Raw genomic sequence first — 13,232 nt, forward strand, 5'->3', positions numbered from 1 at the left:
TTCCCCACTCCACTGTTTGGGAACTCTACCAGCTCAGGCACCCCTGTTAATTCTGTGACTCCAGGGATCCTGAGACCACACTGTCCCACCTAGAAATCTTCCCATTTCATCCCCTGAACACCTTTCAGGCAGGGATGTCTCTCACTGGAGCAGATTTCTAAGGGTTCCCATTTTGTCCTCTGGGGCTATATCAATTTCTGGTAGCCAGCTTACAGAGGCTCCCTCCCCCCTCCATTTATCTTCTTCAGATTCACTTCTCTGCACCTCCTATCTTGCAAAAAGTGGTCACTTTTCTACTTACAGAGTTCCAGATATTCTTTTTCTACATCTCAGGTTGAATTCATGGGTGTTAATGATTTGATAGTTATCTAGCTAAATTCAAGGGACCAGATGAAACGAGGTCCCCTACTCTTCCACCGTCTTGCCTCCTCCCTTGCAATATCTGATTTTTTAAAATAAACTTCTCTTTATCAATTTCAAAATGAAGTCTTTTTGACTTCAAAATAACTTTGGGATATTTAAGAGGGTTCCTGGAACATCTCAAACTATTTTTTCTCTCTCCTTATGAAAGAGACATGTTAAACTAATGCTAGTTTGCCATGTTGAATTACAAGGGAAGTATTGTCAAATAAGATATGTTAAACCATTTTTAGGTTATATTTGTATGGATCTATGTTAGTAAAGTAAGTGTTCCAGATATTGTATGGAATTCCTAGAAATCAATGTCTTGGTATTATGTTATCAGTCATAATTCTAATTATGATCTTAAGATGTATGTCAAAGAAAACAAAATTTCCTTGTCAATTGCATTGTAATGAACCCTCATCAGATCTTTAATATTGGCTGTTTTTAAGCTTTTAAGTCTTTTGAGATTTATAGATAGTTATTGCTTTACACTAGTGCTTTGGCAGAAGTAGTTTCTCTTCAGAGATTTATGGAAAGGACCCTTTCTGAAAAATTTCCAGGTACAAGTTTCGGATCCCTTTAAGATGATATCACTAAGCTGAGTGAAATAAGTCAATCAGAGAAAGACATGTATCATATGACCTCACTGATATGAGGAATTCTTAATCTCAGGAAACAAACTGAGGGTTGCTGGAGTGGTGGGGGGTGGGAGGGATTGGGTGGCTGGGTGATAGACATTGGGGAGGGTATGTGCTACGGTGAGCACTGTGAATTGTACAAGACTGATGAATCATGGATCTGTACTTCTGAAACAAATAATGTAATATATGTTAAGAAAAAAAAAGAAGAAGAAGATAGCAGGAGGGGAAGAATGAAGGGGAGTAAGTTGGAGGGGGAGAAGAACCATTAGAGACGATGGACTCTGAAAAACAAACTGAGGGTTCTAGAGGGGAGGGGGTGGGGGGATGCGTTAGCCTGGTGATGGGTATTAAAGAGGGCACATTCTGCATGGAGCACTGGGTGTTATGCACAAACAATGAATCATGGAACACTACATCAAAAACTAATGATGTAATGTATGGTGATTAACATAACAATAAAAAATTATTAAAAAAAGATGATATCATTGAACTGAGGAAGAATTTTCTGAACACTAATGGAGAAACTGATGTACTCATAAAATTTCTAACTGAAAATCAAACATTAATCAAGAATTAATTATATAGAACTAGAAGAACTCATAAGGATTATTATAAGTTTATGACCATTTTTTTCAAATATTGCTTGTTTTTCTATGTTTCCCCCCAGATTTAAGGAGTCCTTTTTCCCCTTCTTTTAATTTACCTGTAGTTTATAGAAATTTAGTAAACAAACTCTTAACTGAAAATAAAGTATCTTTTTCTCTCTATCTGGTCCCTCTATTCTTCAGAAATTCTTATTGAGTATTTTTTAAGATTATTAATTTTTTTTTATCTGAGAGAGAGAGTGAGGGGAGGGGCAGAGGTAGAGAGGGAGAGAATCCCAAGCAGACTCCATGCAGAGCCAGATGCCAGGCTTGATCTCAGGACTCTAAGAACATGACCTGAGCCAAAACCAAGAGTTGGATGCTCAACTGACTGAGCCATCCAGGTGCCCCTTGAGTATTTTTATTTTACATGACAATATAGGTATTTGTGTAAGCTAAATAAGAATCTGATTTCCTTCTATCAGGATGAAATTGGGCAGGTGATTGGTTTGGCTTCTTAGCTTTAAAAAATCTAATCACCTTATGGTACCACTTATCTCTCGAATTCTGCCCTCATGATCCAGTAGTTGTTTATTTCTCTTTTTCTCAGCTTCTTTATTTTCAATTAAAGTGATACCATAAGATTAAACAACATTAGAATAATTGGGATCCCAGAAGAAGAAGAAAGAGAGAGAGGGGCAGAAGGTATATTGGAGCAAATTATAGCAGAGAACTTCCCTAATGTGGGGAAGGAAACAGGCATCAAAATCCAGGAGACACAGAGAACCCCTCTCACAATCAATAAAAATAGGTCAACTCCCTGACATCTAATAGTAAAACTTACGAGTCTCAGAGACAAAGAGAAAACCCTGAAAGCAGCTCGGGAGAAGAGATCTGTAACCTACAATGATAGAAACATTAGATTGGTACCAGACCTATCCACAGAGACCTGGCAGGCCAGAAAGGACTGGCATGATCTATTCAGAGCAATAAACGAGAAAAATATGCAGCCAAGAATACTATATCCAGCTAGGCTGTCATTGAAAATAGAAGGAGAGATAAAAAGCTTCCAGGACAAACAAAAACTAAAGAATTTGCAAACACGAAACCAGCCCTCCAAGAAATAATGAAAGGGGTCCTCTAAGCAAAGAGAGAGCCTAAAAGCAGCATAGATCAGAAAGGAACACAGACAATATACAGTAATAGTCACCTGACAGGCAATACAATGGCACTAAATTCATATCTTTCAATAGTTACCCTGAATATAAATGGGCTAAATGCCCCAATCAAAAGACACAGGCTATCAGATTGGATTAAAAAACAAGACCCATCGATATGCTGTCTGCAAGAGACTCATTTTAGACCCAAAGACACCTGCACATTGAAAGTGAGGGGGTGGAAAACCATTTACCATGCTAATGGACACCAAAAGAAAGCTGGGGTGGCAATCCTTATATCAGACAAACTAGATTTTAAAACAAAGACTGTAATAAGAGATGAGGAAGGACACTATATCCTACTTAAAGGGTCTATCCAACAAGAAGATCTAACAATTGTAAATACCTATGCCCCTAACATGGGAGCAGCCAATGATATAAGGCAATTAATAAGAAAAGGAAAGAAACACATTGACAACAATACAATAATAGTGGGGGACTTTAACACCCCCCTGACTGAAATGGACAGATCATCTAAGCAAAAGATCAACAAGGAAATAAAGACTTTAAATGACACACTGGACCAAATGGACTTCACAGATATATTCAGAACATTCCATCCCAAAGCAACGGAATACACATTCTTCTCTAGTGCCCATGGAAAATTCTCCAGAATAGATCACATCCTAGGTCACAAATCAGGTCTCAGCTGGTACCAAAAGATTGGGATCATTCCCTGCATATTTTCAGACCACAATGCTTTGAAACTAGAACTCAATCACAAGAAGAAAGTCGGAAAGAACTCAAAGACATGGAGGCTAAAGAGCATCCTTCTAAAGAATGAATGGGTCAACCAGGAAATTAAGAATAATTAAAAAAGTTCATGGAAACCAATGAAAATGAAAACACAACTGTTCAAAATCCTTGGGATGCAGCAAAGGCAGTCCTAAGAGGAAAGTATATAGCAATACAAGCCTTTCTCAAGAAACAAGAAAGGTCTCAAATACACAACCTCACCCTACACCTAAAGGAGCTGGAAAAGAACAGCAAATAAAGCCTAAACCCAACAGGAGAAGAGAAATAATAAAGATCGGAGCAGAAATCAATGAAATAGAAACCAAAAGAACAGTAGAACAGATCAATGAAACAAGGAGCTGGTTCTTTGAAAGAAATAACAAGATTGAGAAACCCTGGCCAGACTTATCAAAAAGAAAAGAGAAATGACCCAAATCAACAAAATCATGAATGAAAGAGGAGAGATCACAACCAACACAAAAGAAATACAAACAATTATAAGAACATATTATGAGCAACTATATGCCAGCAAATTAAATAATCTGGAAGAAACGGATGCATTCCTAGAGATGTATCAACTACCAAAAGTGAACCAGGAAGAAATAGAAAACCTGAACAGACCTATACCACTAAGGAAATTGAAGCAGTCATCAAAAATCTCCCAACAAACAAGAGCTCAGGGCCAGATGGCTTCCCAGGAGAGTTCTACCAAACATTTAAAGAAGAATTAATACCTATTCTCCTGAAACTGTTCCAAAAAATAGAAATGGAAGGAAAACTTCCAAACTCATTTTATGAGGCCACCATTACCTTGATCCCCAAACCAGACAAAGACCCCATCAAAAAGGAGAATTACAGACTAATATCCTTGATGAACATGGATGCCAAAATTCTCACCAAAACCCTAGCCAAAAGGATACAACAATACATTAAAAGGATTATTCACCACGACCAAGTGGGATTTATCCCTGGGCTGCAAGGTTGGTTCAACAACCACAAATCAATCAATATGATACAATACATTAATAAAAGAAAGAACAAAGGCACCTGGGTGGCTCAGTTGGTTAAACGACTGCCTTTGGCTCAGGTCGTGATCCTGGAGTCCCAGGATTGAGTCCCGCATGGGGCTCCTTGATCGGCAGGGAGTCTGCTTCTTCCTCTGACCCTACCCCCTCTTGTGCTCTCTCTCTCTCTAAAATAAATAAAAAAAATCTTTGAAAAGAAAGAACAAGAACCATATGATCCTCTCAATAGATGCAGAAAAAGCATTTGACAAAGTACAGCATCCTTTCTTGATCAAAACTCTTCAGAATATAGGCATAGAGGGTACATACCTCAATATCATAAAAGCCATCTATGAAAAACCCACAGCGAATATCATTCTCAATGAGGAAAAACTGAGAGCTTTCCCCCTAACGTCAGGAACACAGCAGGGATGTCCACTATCACCACTGCTATTCCACATTGTACTAGAAGTCCTAGCCACAGCAATCAGACAACAAAAAGAAATCAAAGGCATCCAAATCGTCAAGGAGGAAGTCAAACTCTCACTCTTTGCAGATGATATGATACTTTATGTGGAAAACCCAAAAGACTCCACCCCAAAACTGCTAGAACTCATACAGGGATTCAGTAAAAGTGGCAGGATATAAAATCAATGCACAGAAATCAGTGGCATTCCTATACACCAACAACAAGACAGAAGAAAGAGAAATTAAGGAGTCGATCCCATTTACAATTGCACCCAAAACCATAAGATGCCTAGGAATAAATCTAACCAAAGAAGCAAAGGATCTGTACTCAGAAAACTATAAAATACTCATGAAAGAAATTGAGGAAGACAAAAGAAATGGAAAAATGTTCCATGCTCATGGATTGGAAGAACAAATATTGTGAAGATGTCAATGCTACCTAGAGCTATCTACACATTCAATGCAAGCCCAATAAAAATACCATACCATCCACTTTTTTCAAAGAAATGGAACACTTAATCCTAAAATTTGTATGGAAACAGAAAAGACTCCGAATAGCCAGAGGAATCTTGAAAAAGAAAAGCAAAGCTGGCGGCATCACAATTCCAGACTTCCAGCTCTATTACAAAGCTGTCCTCATCAAGACAGTATGGTACTGGCACAAAAACAGACACATAGATCAATGGAACAGAATAGAGAGCCCAGAAATGGACCCTTAACTCTATGGTCAACTAGTCTTCGACAAAGCAGGAAAGAAAGTCTAATGGAGAAAAGACAGTCTCTTCAACAAATGGTGTTGGGAAAATTGGACAGCCACATGCAGAAGAATCAAACTGGACCATTTCCTTACACCACACACAAAAACAGACTCCAAATGGTTGAAAGACCTCAATGTGAGACAGGAGCCCATCAACATCCTAAAGGAGAACACAGGTAGCAACCTCTTCGACCTCAGCTGCAACTTCTTCCTAGAAACATCGCCAAAGGCAAGGGAAGCAAGGTCAAAAATGAACTATTGGGACTTCATCAAGATAAAAAGCTTTTGCATAGTGAAAGAAACAGTCAACAAAACCAAAAGACAACTGACAGAATGGGAGAAGATATTTGCAAATGACATATCAGATAAACGGCTAGTATCCAAACTCTATAAAGAACTTCTTAAACTCAATACCCAAAGAAGAAATGATCCAATGAAGAAATGGGCAGAAGACATGAACAGACATTTTTCCAAAGAAGACATCCAAATGGCCAACAGACACATGAAAAAGTGCTCAACATCGCTTGACATCAGGGAAATCCAAATCAAAACCCCAATGAGATACCACCTCACACTAGTCAGAAGGGCTAAAATTAACAAGTCAGGAAAAGACAGATGTTGGTGGGAATGCGGAGAAAGGGGAACCCTCCTACACTGTTGGTGGGAATGCAAGCAGGTGCAGCCACTCTGGAAAACAGTATGGAGGTTCTTCAAAAAGTTGAAAATAGAGCTACCATATGACCCAGCAATTGCACTACTGGGTATTTACCCCAAAGATACAAATGTAGGGATCCGAAGGGATATGTGCACCCCGATGTTTATAGTAGCAATGTCCACAATAGCCAAACTGTGGAAAGAGCCAAGATGTCCTTCGACAGATGAATGGATAAAGAAGAGATGGTATAAATATACAATGGAATATTAGGCAGCCATCAAAAGGAATGAGATCTTGCCATTTGCAACAATGTGGATGGAACTGGAGAGTGGTATACTGAGCAAAGTAAGTCGATCAGAGAAAGACATGTATCATATGACCTCACTGATATGAGGCATTCTTAATCCCAGGAAACAAACTGAGTTTTGCTGGAGTGGTGGGGGGGGTGGAGGGATGGGGTGGCTGGGTGATAGGCATTGGGGAGGGTATGTGCTATGGTGAGCACTGTGTAGTGTGCAAGACTGTTGAATCACAGACCTGTACCTCAGAAACAAATAATACATTATATGTTAAAAAAAAAAAAAGAAGATAGCAGGAGCAGAAGAATGAAGGGGGGGAATCAGAGGGGGAGATGAACCATGAGAGACTATGGACTCTGAAAAACAAACTGAGGGTTCTAGAGGGGAGGGGAGTGGCGGGATGGGTTAGTCTGGTGATGGGTTAGTCTGGTGATGGGTATTAAGGAGGGCACATTCTGCATGGAGCATTGGGTGTTATACGCAAAAAATCATGGAACACTACATCAAAAACTAATGATGTAATGTATGGTGATTAACATAACATAATAATAAAAAAAATAAATAATCTAATCACAAAACCACAAAAAACAATGACAAAATCTAATCAAAGATTCCTTATTACCAGGTTTAAAAAACCCAGGTGGTCCTTAATGGAGACAATAAGTCCTCTTAGATATCATCAAAGCTTTAACTGGTATATCATATCTGAGATTATACATAAAATCATTATTCTTCCTGTACTTATGGAAATAATTAAGCCCCGTTTAATGAGACTAGAGTGATTTTGCAAACAAATTAGTCTTACTGAGATTATTTTTGCTAGAAATTGGGATAATGGTAGAGATGAAGATTATGTTTCAGTAAAAACTACAACACAACCCTCATGGATATCAGATTCTAGCTAGACCTGTTCATTGTCTTTGAGGTGTTTCTACCTACATGTAAAATGTAATGGATCCTAAATTCTTCTGTTTTCCTCCAATATCTGTCTACAGTTCTCTAAACTAATGCTTTCAATTTTCTCCTACCCTCCTGCTTTGGAATCCCTAAAATCAAAAACTGCTTTTTCCCCAAAGCCCTGCAAACTGAGCTGGATAACTTGATATAAACTTCATAGAAATCAACACAATGGCTCATGCACAGAAAAGATTTGTGTGTGTTGCTGGGTAGGCCACTCAGAACAATAATTTGAACACCCATTGACACCACCAGGAACATTCAAACTACACAAGGTGCTTTGAGCTCACATTTAGGAGCCCTATGTCTGTACTTCTTCTCAATTGACCGATTTCTGAACTCAGAACCCGATTTTTGTCTGCTCTAACCATTAACTTTTATTTTGTTTTCATTAAAATGCATCTTATTAAATATCTGATTGCTCACATGGTATAGGTCTAACTTTGGGAGCCCATCTGTAGCACCACCTCCTTAGATGAGATACCACTGTTTAACTGAACTGACCTATTCTCAAGAATAAGGGACTTCAGTGGGATGGAACAAACCACTAACTCAACTTCTAGACTGAAATTTTCTGGGGAATTTTCAAAAAATGTAAATGAATGAAAGGTAGAAAAATATGCCACTCCAAAGTATCTATAGAAAAAGGTCATTAGACTAAGGTGGTCCTAATGCCTTGTTGGTAGCCTATATAAGAAAACCAATAAAAAACAGCTTAAGTAGGCTTTTCCCAAGTAAGGTAACTACTTAAACTATAATCAAATAATTTCTTTGTTTTTCTTTTACATCCTCTCTATATAAATCTCAGCACTGAATCCTGCCAATGCAGTGTTCCTAACAACTTAAGTTTGGTGTGACTTGATGTAAATCCATGTATACTTTAATTCTTAAAAATTACAAAGTGCCTCAGTTTATCTTTTAACATTAGGAAAAGCAGCTGTGAGACCTGTCATCCACAGTGCACTCACAGTGACATGCCCATGTTGCTGGCATGATGGATCCAAAGCTCTGTCTCTCTTGTCTATACCAGCCCCTCCTATTCCAACTGTGCCACATATGTAGGAAATTTGGTGGGGTCTGTCTCCCTCTTTTTTCATTGGGCACACCTGATCTGGTTTCCCATTTGTTTTTTTCCCAGCCTCTCAGGCTTTCAGGAACTCCTAGGATTTCCCCCTTTAATTCCACTCATGATGCCATCCTTCCCCCCTTCCTATCTACTCCCCAAGGAATATCAGGGGTTCTTTCAAGAACACAGATCTGATCCATCTCTCCTCTGATAAAAATGTTTCTTTCAGTGAATCCCCCAGATGCCCTTGAGGTATAACACACATCACTCAGATTGGCCCAAGGGCCCACCATTGGCCAGCCCCTTCCTTCTTCCTCCTCCTCTATCCTGCTCCTTCCTCACACTCTGGGATCATCTGAGGGTCTCACACTCAGGCCACTCCCTCAACCTGGAGTTCCCTGGCCCTCAAAGGGAGTCAATCCTGGAGCAATGGCAGGGCTCACTAATTTTCACCCAATTCAACTTAATGAATCTAATGAATAAGGTGGAAGCGAACCACTCAAGACCTTCTTGCAGGTGACAGACTGTGGTTTGCCTCCAAGACCACCACAGGGATTCTCAGGGACGCACCCAGCCTTGGAGTCTTTGGAATGGGCTTTGGAGGAAGACATTCCAGGGTTTCAATTCCTGCTCCATGTCTTCCCATCTGAGGGCTTTAGGGGGTCATTCCTGGCCCTGAGTGGCCTTTTTTCCTCATCGGTGAAATAGATAACATTTACCCACAGTGGAGAGGAAGGCTCAGTGATGGAGCTGCTTTCCGCTTTCCCCTTGTTCCCAGTCTATGGCCACACCTGGGCTCCCCCATCCAACCTGTCTGGATTCCTCAAGATAGATCCAGAGTCTGGCCACTCAGCACCTCCACCCCTACCCCAGAGGTCCACAGAGGTCCACACCACCATCATCTCCCTGGATCCCTGCACCAGCCCCTGCACTGGTTTCCCTGCAGGTTCTGCCCTTTGGTCCCTCAATTGTGATCCTTTCAGACCAAGATCTGGTCACATGCTCCCTCTGCTCAAAAACACCCTCTCATCCCCATCCCCCCACAACCTTCTAGTCTGTCAGCCCTGTCTTCCCTGACCACCTCATCAGAAAGGCCCCTCCCTCAACACTTCCCATCCTCCTGCCCTGATTTTCCCTGGTGCTTATCCCATCTAATATACTACTTCCTCTCCTCTTTTATTTATTTCCTCTTTGTCATGGAAACTCCAGGACAGGGATTTTGTCCAGTTTTGTTTGCTGCCTTACCTCCACACCCAAATAGTGACTGTTGTGTAGCAGTTGCTCAGATATTATTTGTGAGTGGATGAATTGTTAAGGGAATGAATGAATGAATGAATGAATGAATGAATGAATACGACTGCTCATCACATGGATGAAAGGCCCCAGAGAACCTTGGGAGTGTCACCAGCAGAGGCATTTGACCTGTATCCTGCCACCCCAAAGGGCACATCGGAAGAGAGCTGAGCCAGGGAGTCAGGGCTGGGTCAGGGGCTCCTGCAGTGCCAGGGAGTCCCCAGCCCCAGCATGCCTGACTCTGCCTTCCCCGGCAGCATTTTATACTCATCTTCCACAGTTCCATCTGACACTGTGCTGGGCATATTGTCTACAAACTCCCCTTCATCCTCAAAACAACCTGGCGAGTTGGGTATGAAGATCCCCATCATACAGAGGGGGACACTGAGGCATAGAGAGGTGAAGCAAGTTGTCCAGGGGGAACATGACTGGTGACTGCAGTCTGACTGACTGCAAAACTGGGGCTGACCCTCAGTGGTCATTACTCCCCTTCCCCTGAGAGCAGCAGGAAGAAGTGCTGGAGGGAGTATGTCCTCACCCTCCAGGAATTTCTCATCAAGCTGGCCCTCAAAGGCAGTATATAAGGCCTTCTTCAACCAGACTAGATGTGCACAGGTCCCAGGGAGATGGTGTTATTTCCCTGGAGCTGAGGAGTTTGCTGTGGTTTCAGACAAGCCTTGCCTGCCTAACCACAGGCAGGCTTTAGCCTTACACCTCACTGATGGCCCAGGGCTGGGAAATGGGTGTGTAAGGGCTCTTTCATGGACACCCTCAGCTCCTCCTCCCATCTGTGCAGCCAGCAGGATTCAGTTCTGCCTGGCTGGAATAGCATGTCAGAATAAGGGTTGGGGGGCCTGTGGAGTAGCCTTGATCCTGGAGCATGAGTGAAGGTACAGGGGATTTGATTGCTCCCCTTCCCGCCTTGCCCTCCCAGCCTGCAGGGTGAGGTCCATACCCTTCACTTCAACATATAGCTGCAGCCAGCTGTGATCAGAGAGAACAGTCCCACCTCCCAGCATTTAAAAGCTGAAGGGGGAAAGAGCAGGGCTATGAAAGGGACAAGAAATGGGGACGTCTTTGTTGAGGAAGCCATTTCTCTGGCACCTTTCTTGTCCCTCAACTGCACACCCTTCTCAGAAGAGAGGAAAGGGAGCATCCTCCACTATCTAATGTTGTGCAGCAAACTGACTCAATTGACATTGAACAAATCAGTAATCCCTCCCAGCCTCAGTTTCAGAAATAGTATCCACTTCCCTAAGCTTTGGGAGGCTTAGTTCAGTACATCACAGGCATGTAGAAATTGCTTAATTAATATTAATTAACATTATTTCACAGGCCCCCCTATACCCAGAACCCTTCCCAATGCATCCCAGGGCTGGGTTGTGCCCATACTGGACTTAAAAGCAGAGACTAGGGGCATGATTAAGGGCACTGTAACAGGATGGCAGATGAGGGGGCCTTTGGACTCACCTACCAGTCTTGGGGCTACTTTATCCAACCTCTGGATCCTGTCCCCTTTCCAGGAGATTGCAAATGCAAAATGCCTTTCCTACTCTACACCCCAGGATGGTTTTGAGGATGATGGAAGAGCAGCGGAAGTCCTTTGGAAACCAAAATGTACTTCAACGATGACATTATTGACCGTCATACTATTATTATTATTGAATGGGTCTACCCAACAGACAAGTTGGAAATGGAAACAAGGCAATGTCTCCGGTCTTTCCAAGCATGAAGATCCACCCCCTTTCCTTCTCTGATGGCCACAGAGTGCCTAAAGCACAGCCCAGCTTCCCAAGACAATACCTTGTCAGACCTAGCTGTTCTGGAAGTGCACACAATCTGGAATGTGGTCTCCAAGTGGTTGAAGAAAGAAGCAAAAGCCTTGGGAGGAAAGCAAAGTTCTAAGCCCTGCGAGTTCTAATGCCCAACAGAAGCAATAGGGCAATCTCTCTGGCACCCAGTAAAAATAGAATCCACATGGGGTGAAAAGCAACAGAAGCAAAAAAATAGCACAGACAGAAACTGAAACCCAGCGAGCTTCTAATAACTGCTGAGAAGGAGCTTCTAGCAATCACCTGCCCCTCCAGCTGTTTTAAAGGGCATGAAGGTCACAGATCCTGGCCATGTCAGAGGAGGGACTGAGAGCCACCTAGAAACCCTATAGTGGCCTTTTTTCCTTTCCAAAAGGAAAAGTCCCAGGGAACAAATTCTTGGGGCATTCCTTCTGCCTCAGGAAAAGTGGGTTTTATCTTGGGTGTGGTTAAGACTGTCTCCACCTCTCCTTTCCCAGAGGCTGGGATCCCTTTGAGCCACTCCATGCACTGAGGGACATGTCCTGAGAAACACCCAGGGCCAGGGTGGGAAAGCTGCTCACGTGTCTAAGAGGAAGAAGAGGTTAAAGGCACCCTCGCAGGTGCCCAGCTTCTGTGCTTTGCTCCTGTGGTGCATGATGCCATGGTGGAAATTTCTCCAAGCTGGGAGGCGGTGCAGGAAGCTCCCTGTACTCAGCAGTGGAGGTGGCAGCAGCAGGAGCAGAAGCAGGAGCAGGGAGAGTGCAGGGCCTGGGACCCAGATGCTGCTGCTCCCTATTTTCTTAGCTGCCCCTGAGGCCCCACTCTCTCCTGGGGCAGGGGTGAGATTAGTGCTGGCCATGCCCAGTCACCACAGGCCTCTGCTTCATCCACTGTCTCCCCTCAAGCCCCTGTGCCCTGGGGCCTTATTCCCTCCAGTCCTTTCCCTAAGGTGCTCTGCGAGTCTCCACCTAGTACCTGCCCTTTGCGCAGAACAGGTAAGTGGCTGGCTCTGGGGCAATGATCCCACTATCTTCCCCTGCCCCACAGAGGCAGAATTCCCTGTGATGTCCCTTATGATGGACAGGAGGGTTGGCATGGTGACTTTGTGACCTGCAGCTCTGCTCAGTGTCCTGCCTGTTGAAACCCCAGGTGGGAGCTCTGGCTGGGGGATAAGATGAGGCCATCATTTGTCCCTTATCCCAAATCTTCACAGGTGGCCATTAAAATCCTCAAGACCCTGCCTTTTTGTAACTCAAAGCAGGCAGCTGAGGTGGCTTAGATGAGGACATCCCTGTGGGTGAGGAGGTCCAGGAACTGGGAAACTAGAGTACAGTAATGGTCATTGGTGTGAACACCCA

The 13,232-nt window shown here is 42.8% G+C and overlaps 1 protein-coding gene across 1 annotated transcript in view; it reads right to left on the minus strand.

Moving 5' to 3' along the window:
• Positions 1–12,902, minus strand: part of LOC113920408 (GATA zinc finger domain-containing protein 14-like) — a 46,394-nt gene extending 33,492 nt beyond the window's left edge. Inside the window, exon 1 of the mRNA XM_035724133.1 lies at positions 12,456–12,902. Within this exon, the coding sequence (XP_035580026.1) occupies positions 12,456–12,733 (278 nt within the window). The 5' untranslated portion in view covers positions 12,734–12,902. The remainder of the gene's footprint in view (positions 1–12,455) is intronic.
• Positions 12,903–13,232: the final 330 nt, after the last annotated feature.

The sequence above is a fragment of the Zalophus californianus genome, chromosome 15 (assembly GCF_009762305.2).
Source record: "Zalophus californianus isolate mZalCal1 chromosome 15, mZalCal1.pri.v2, whole genome shotgun sequence".
In the NCBI taxonomy this organism is placed as follows: domain Eukaryota; kingdom Metazoa; phylum Chordata; class Mammalia; order Carnivora; family Otariidae; genus Zalophus; species Zalophus californianus.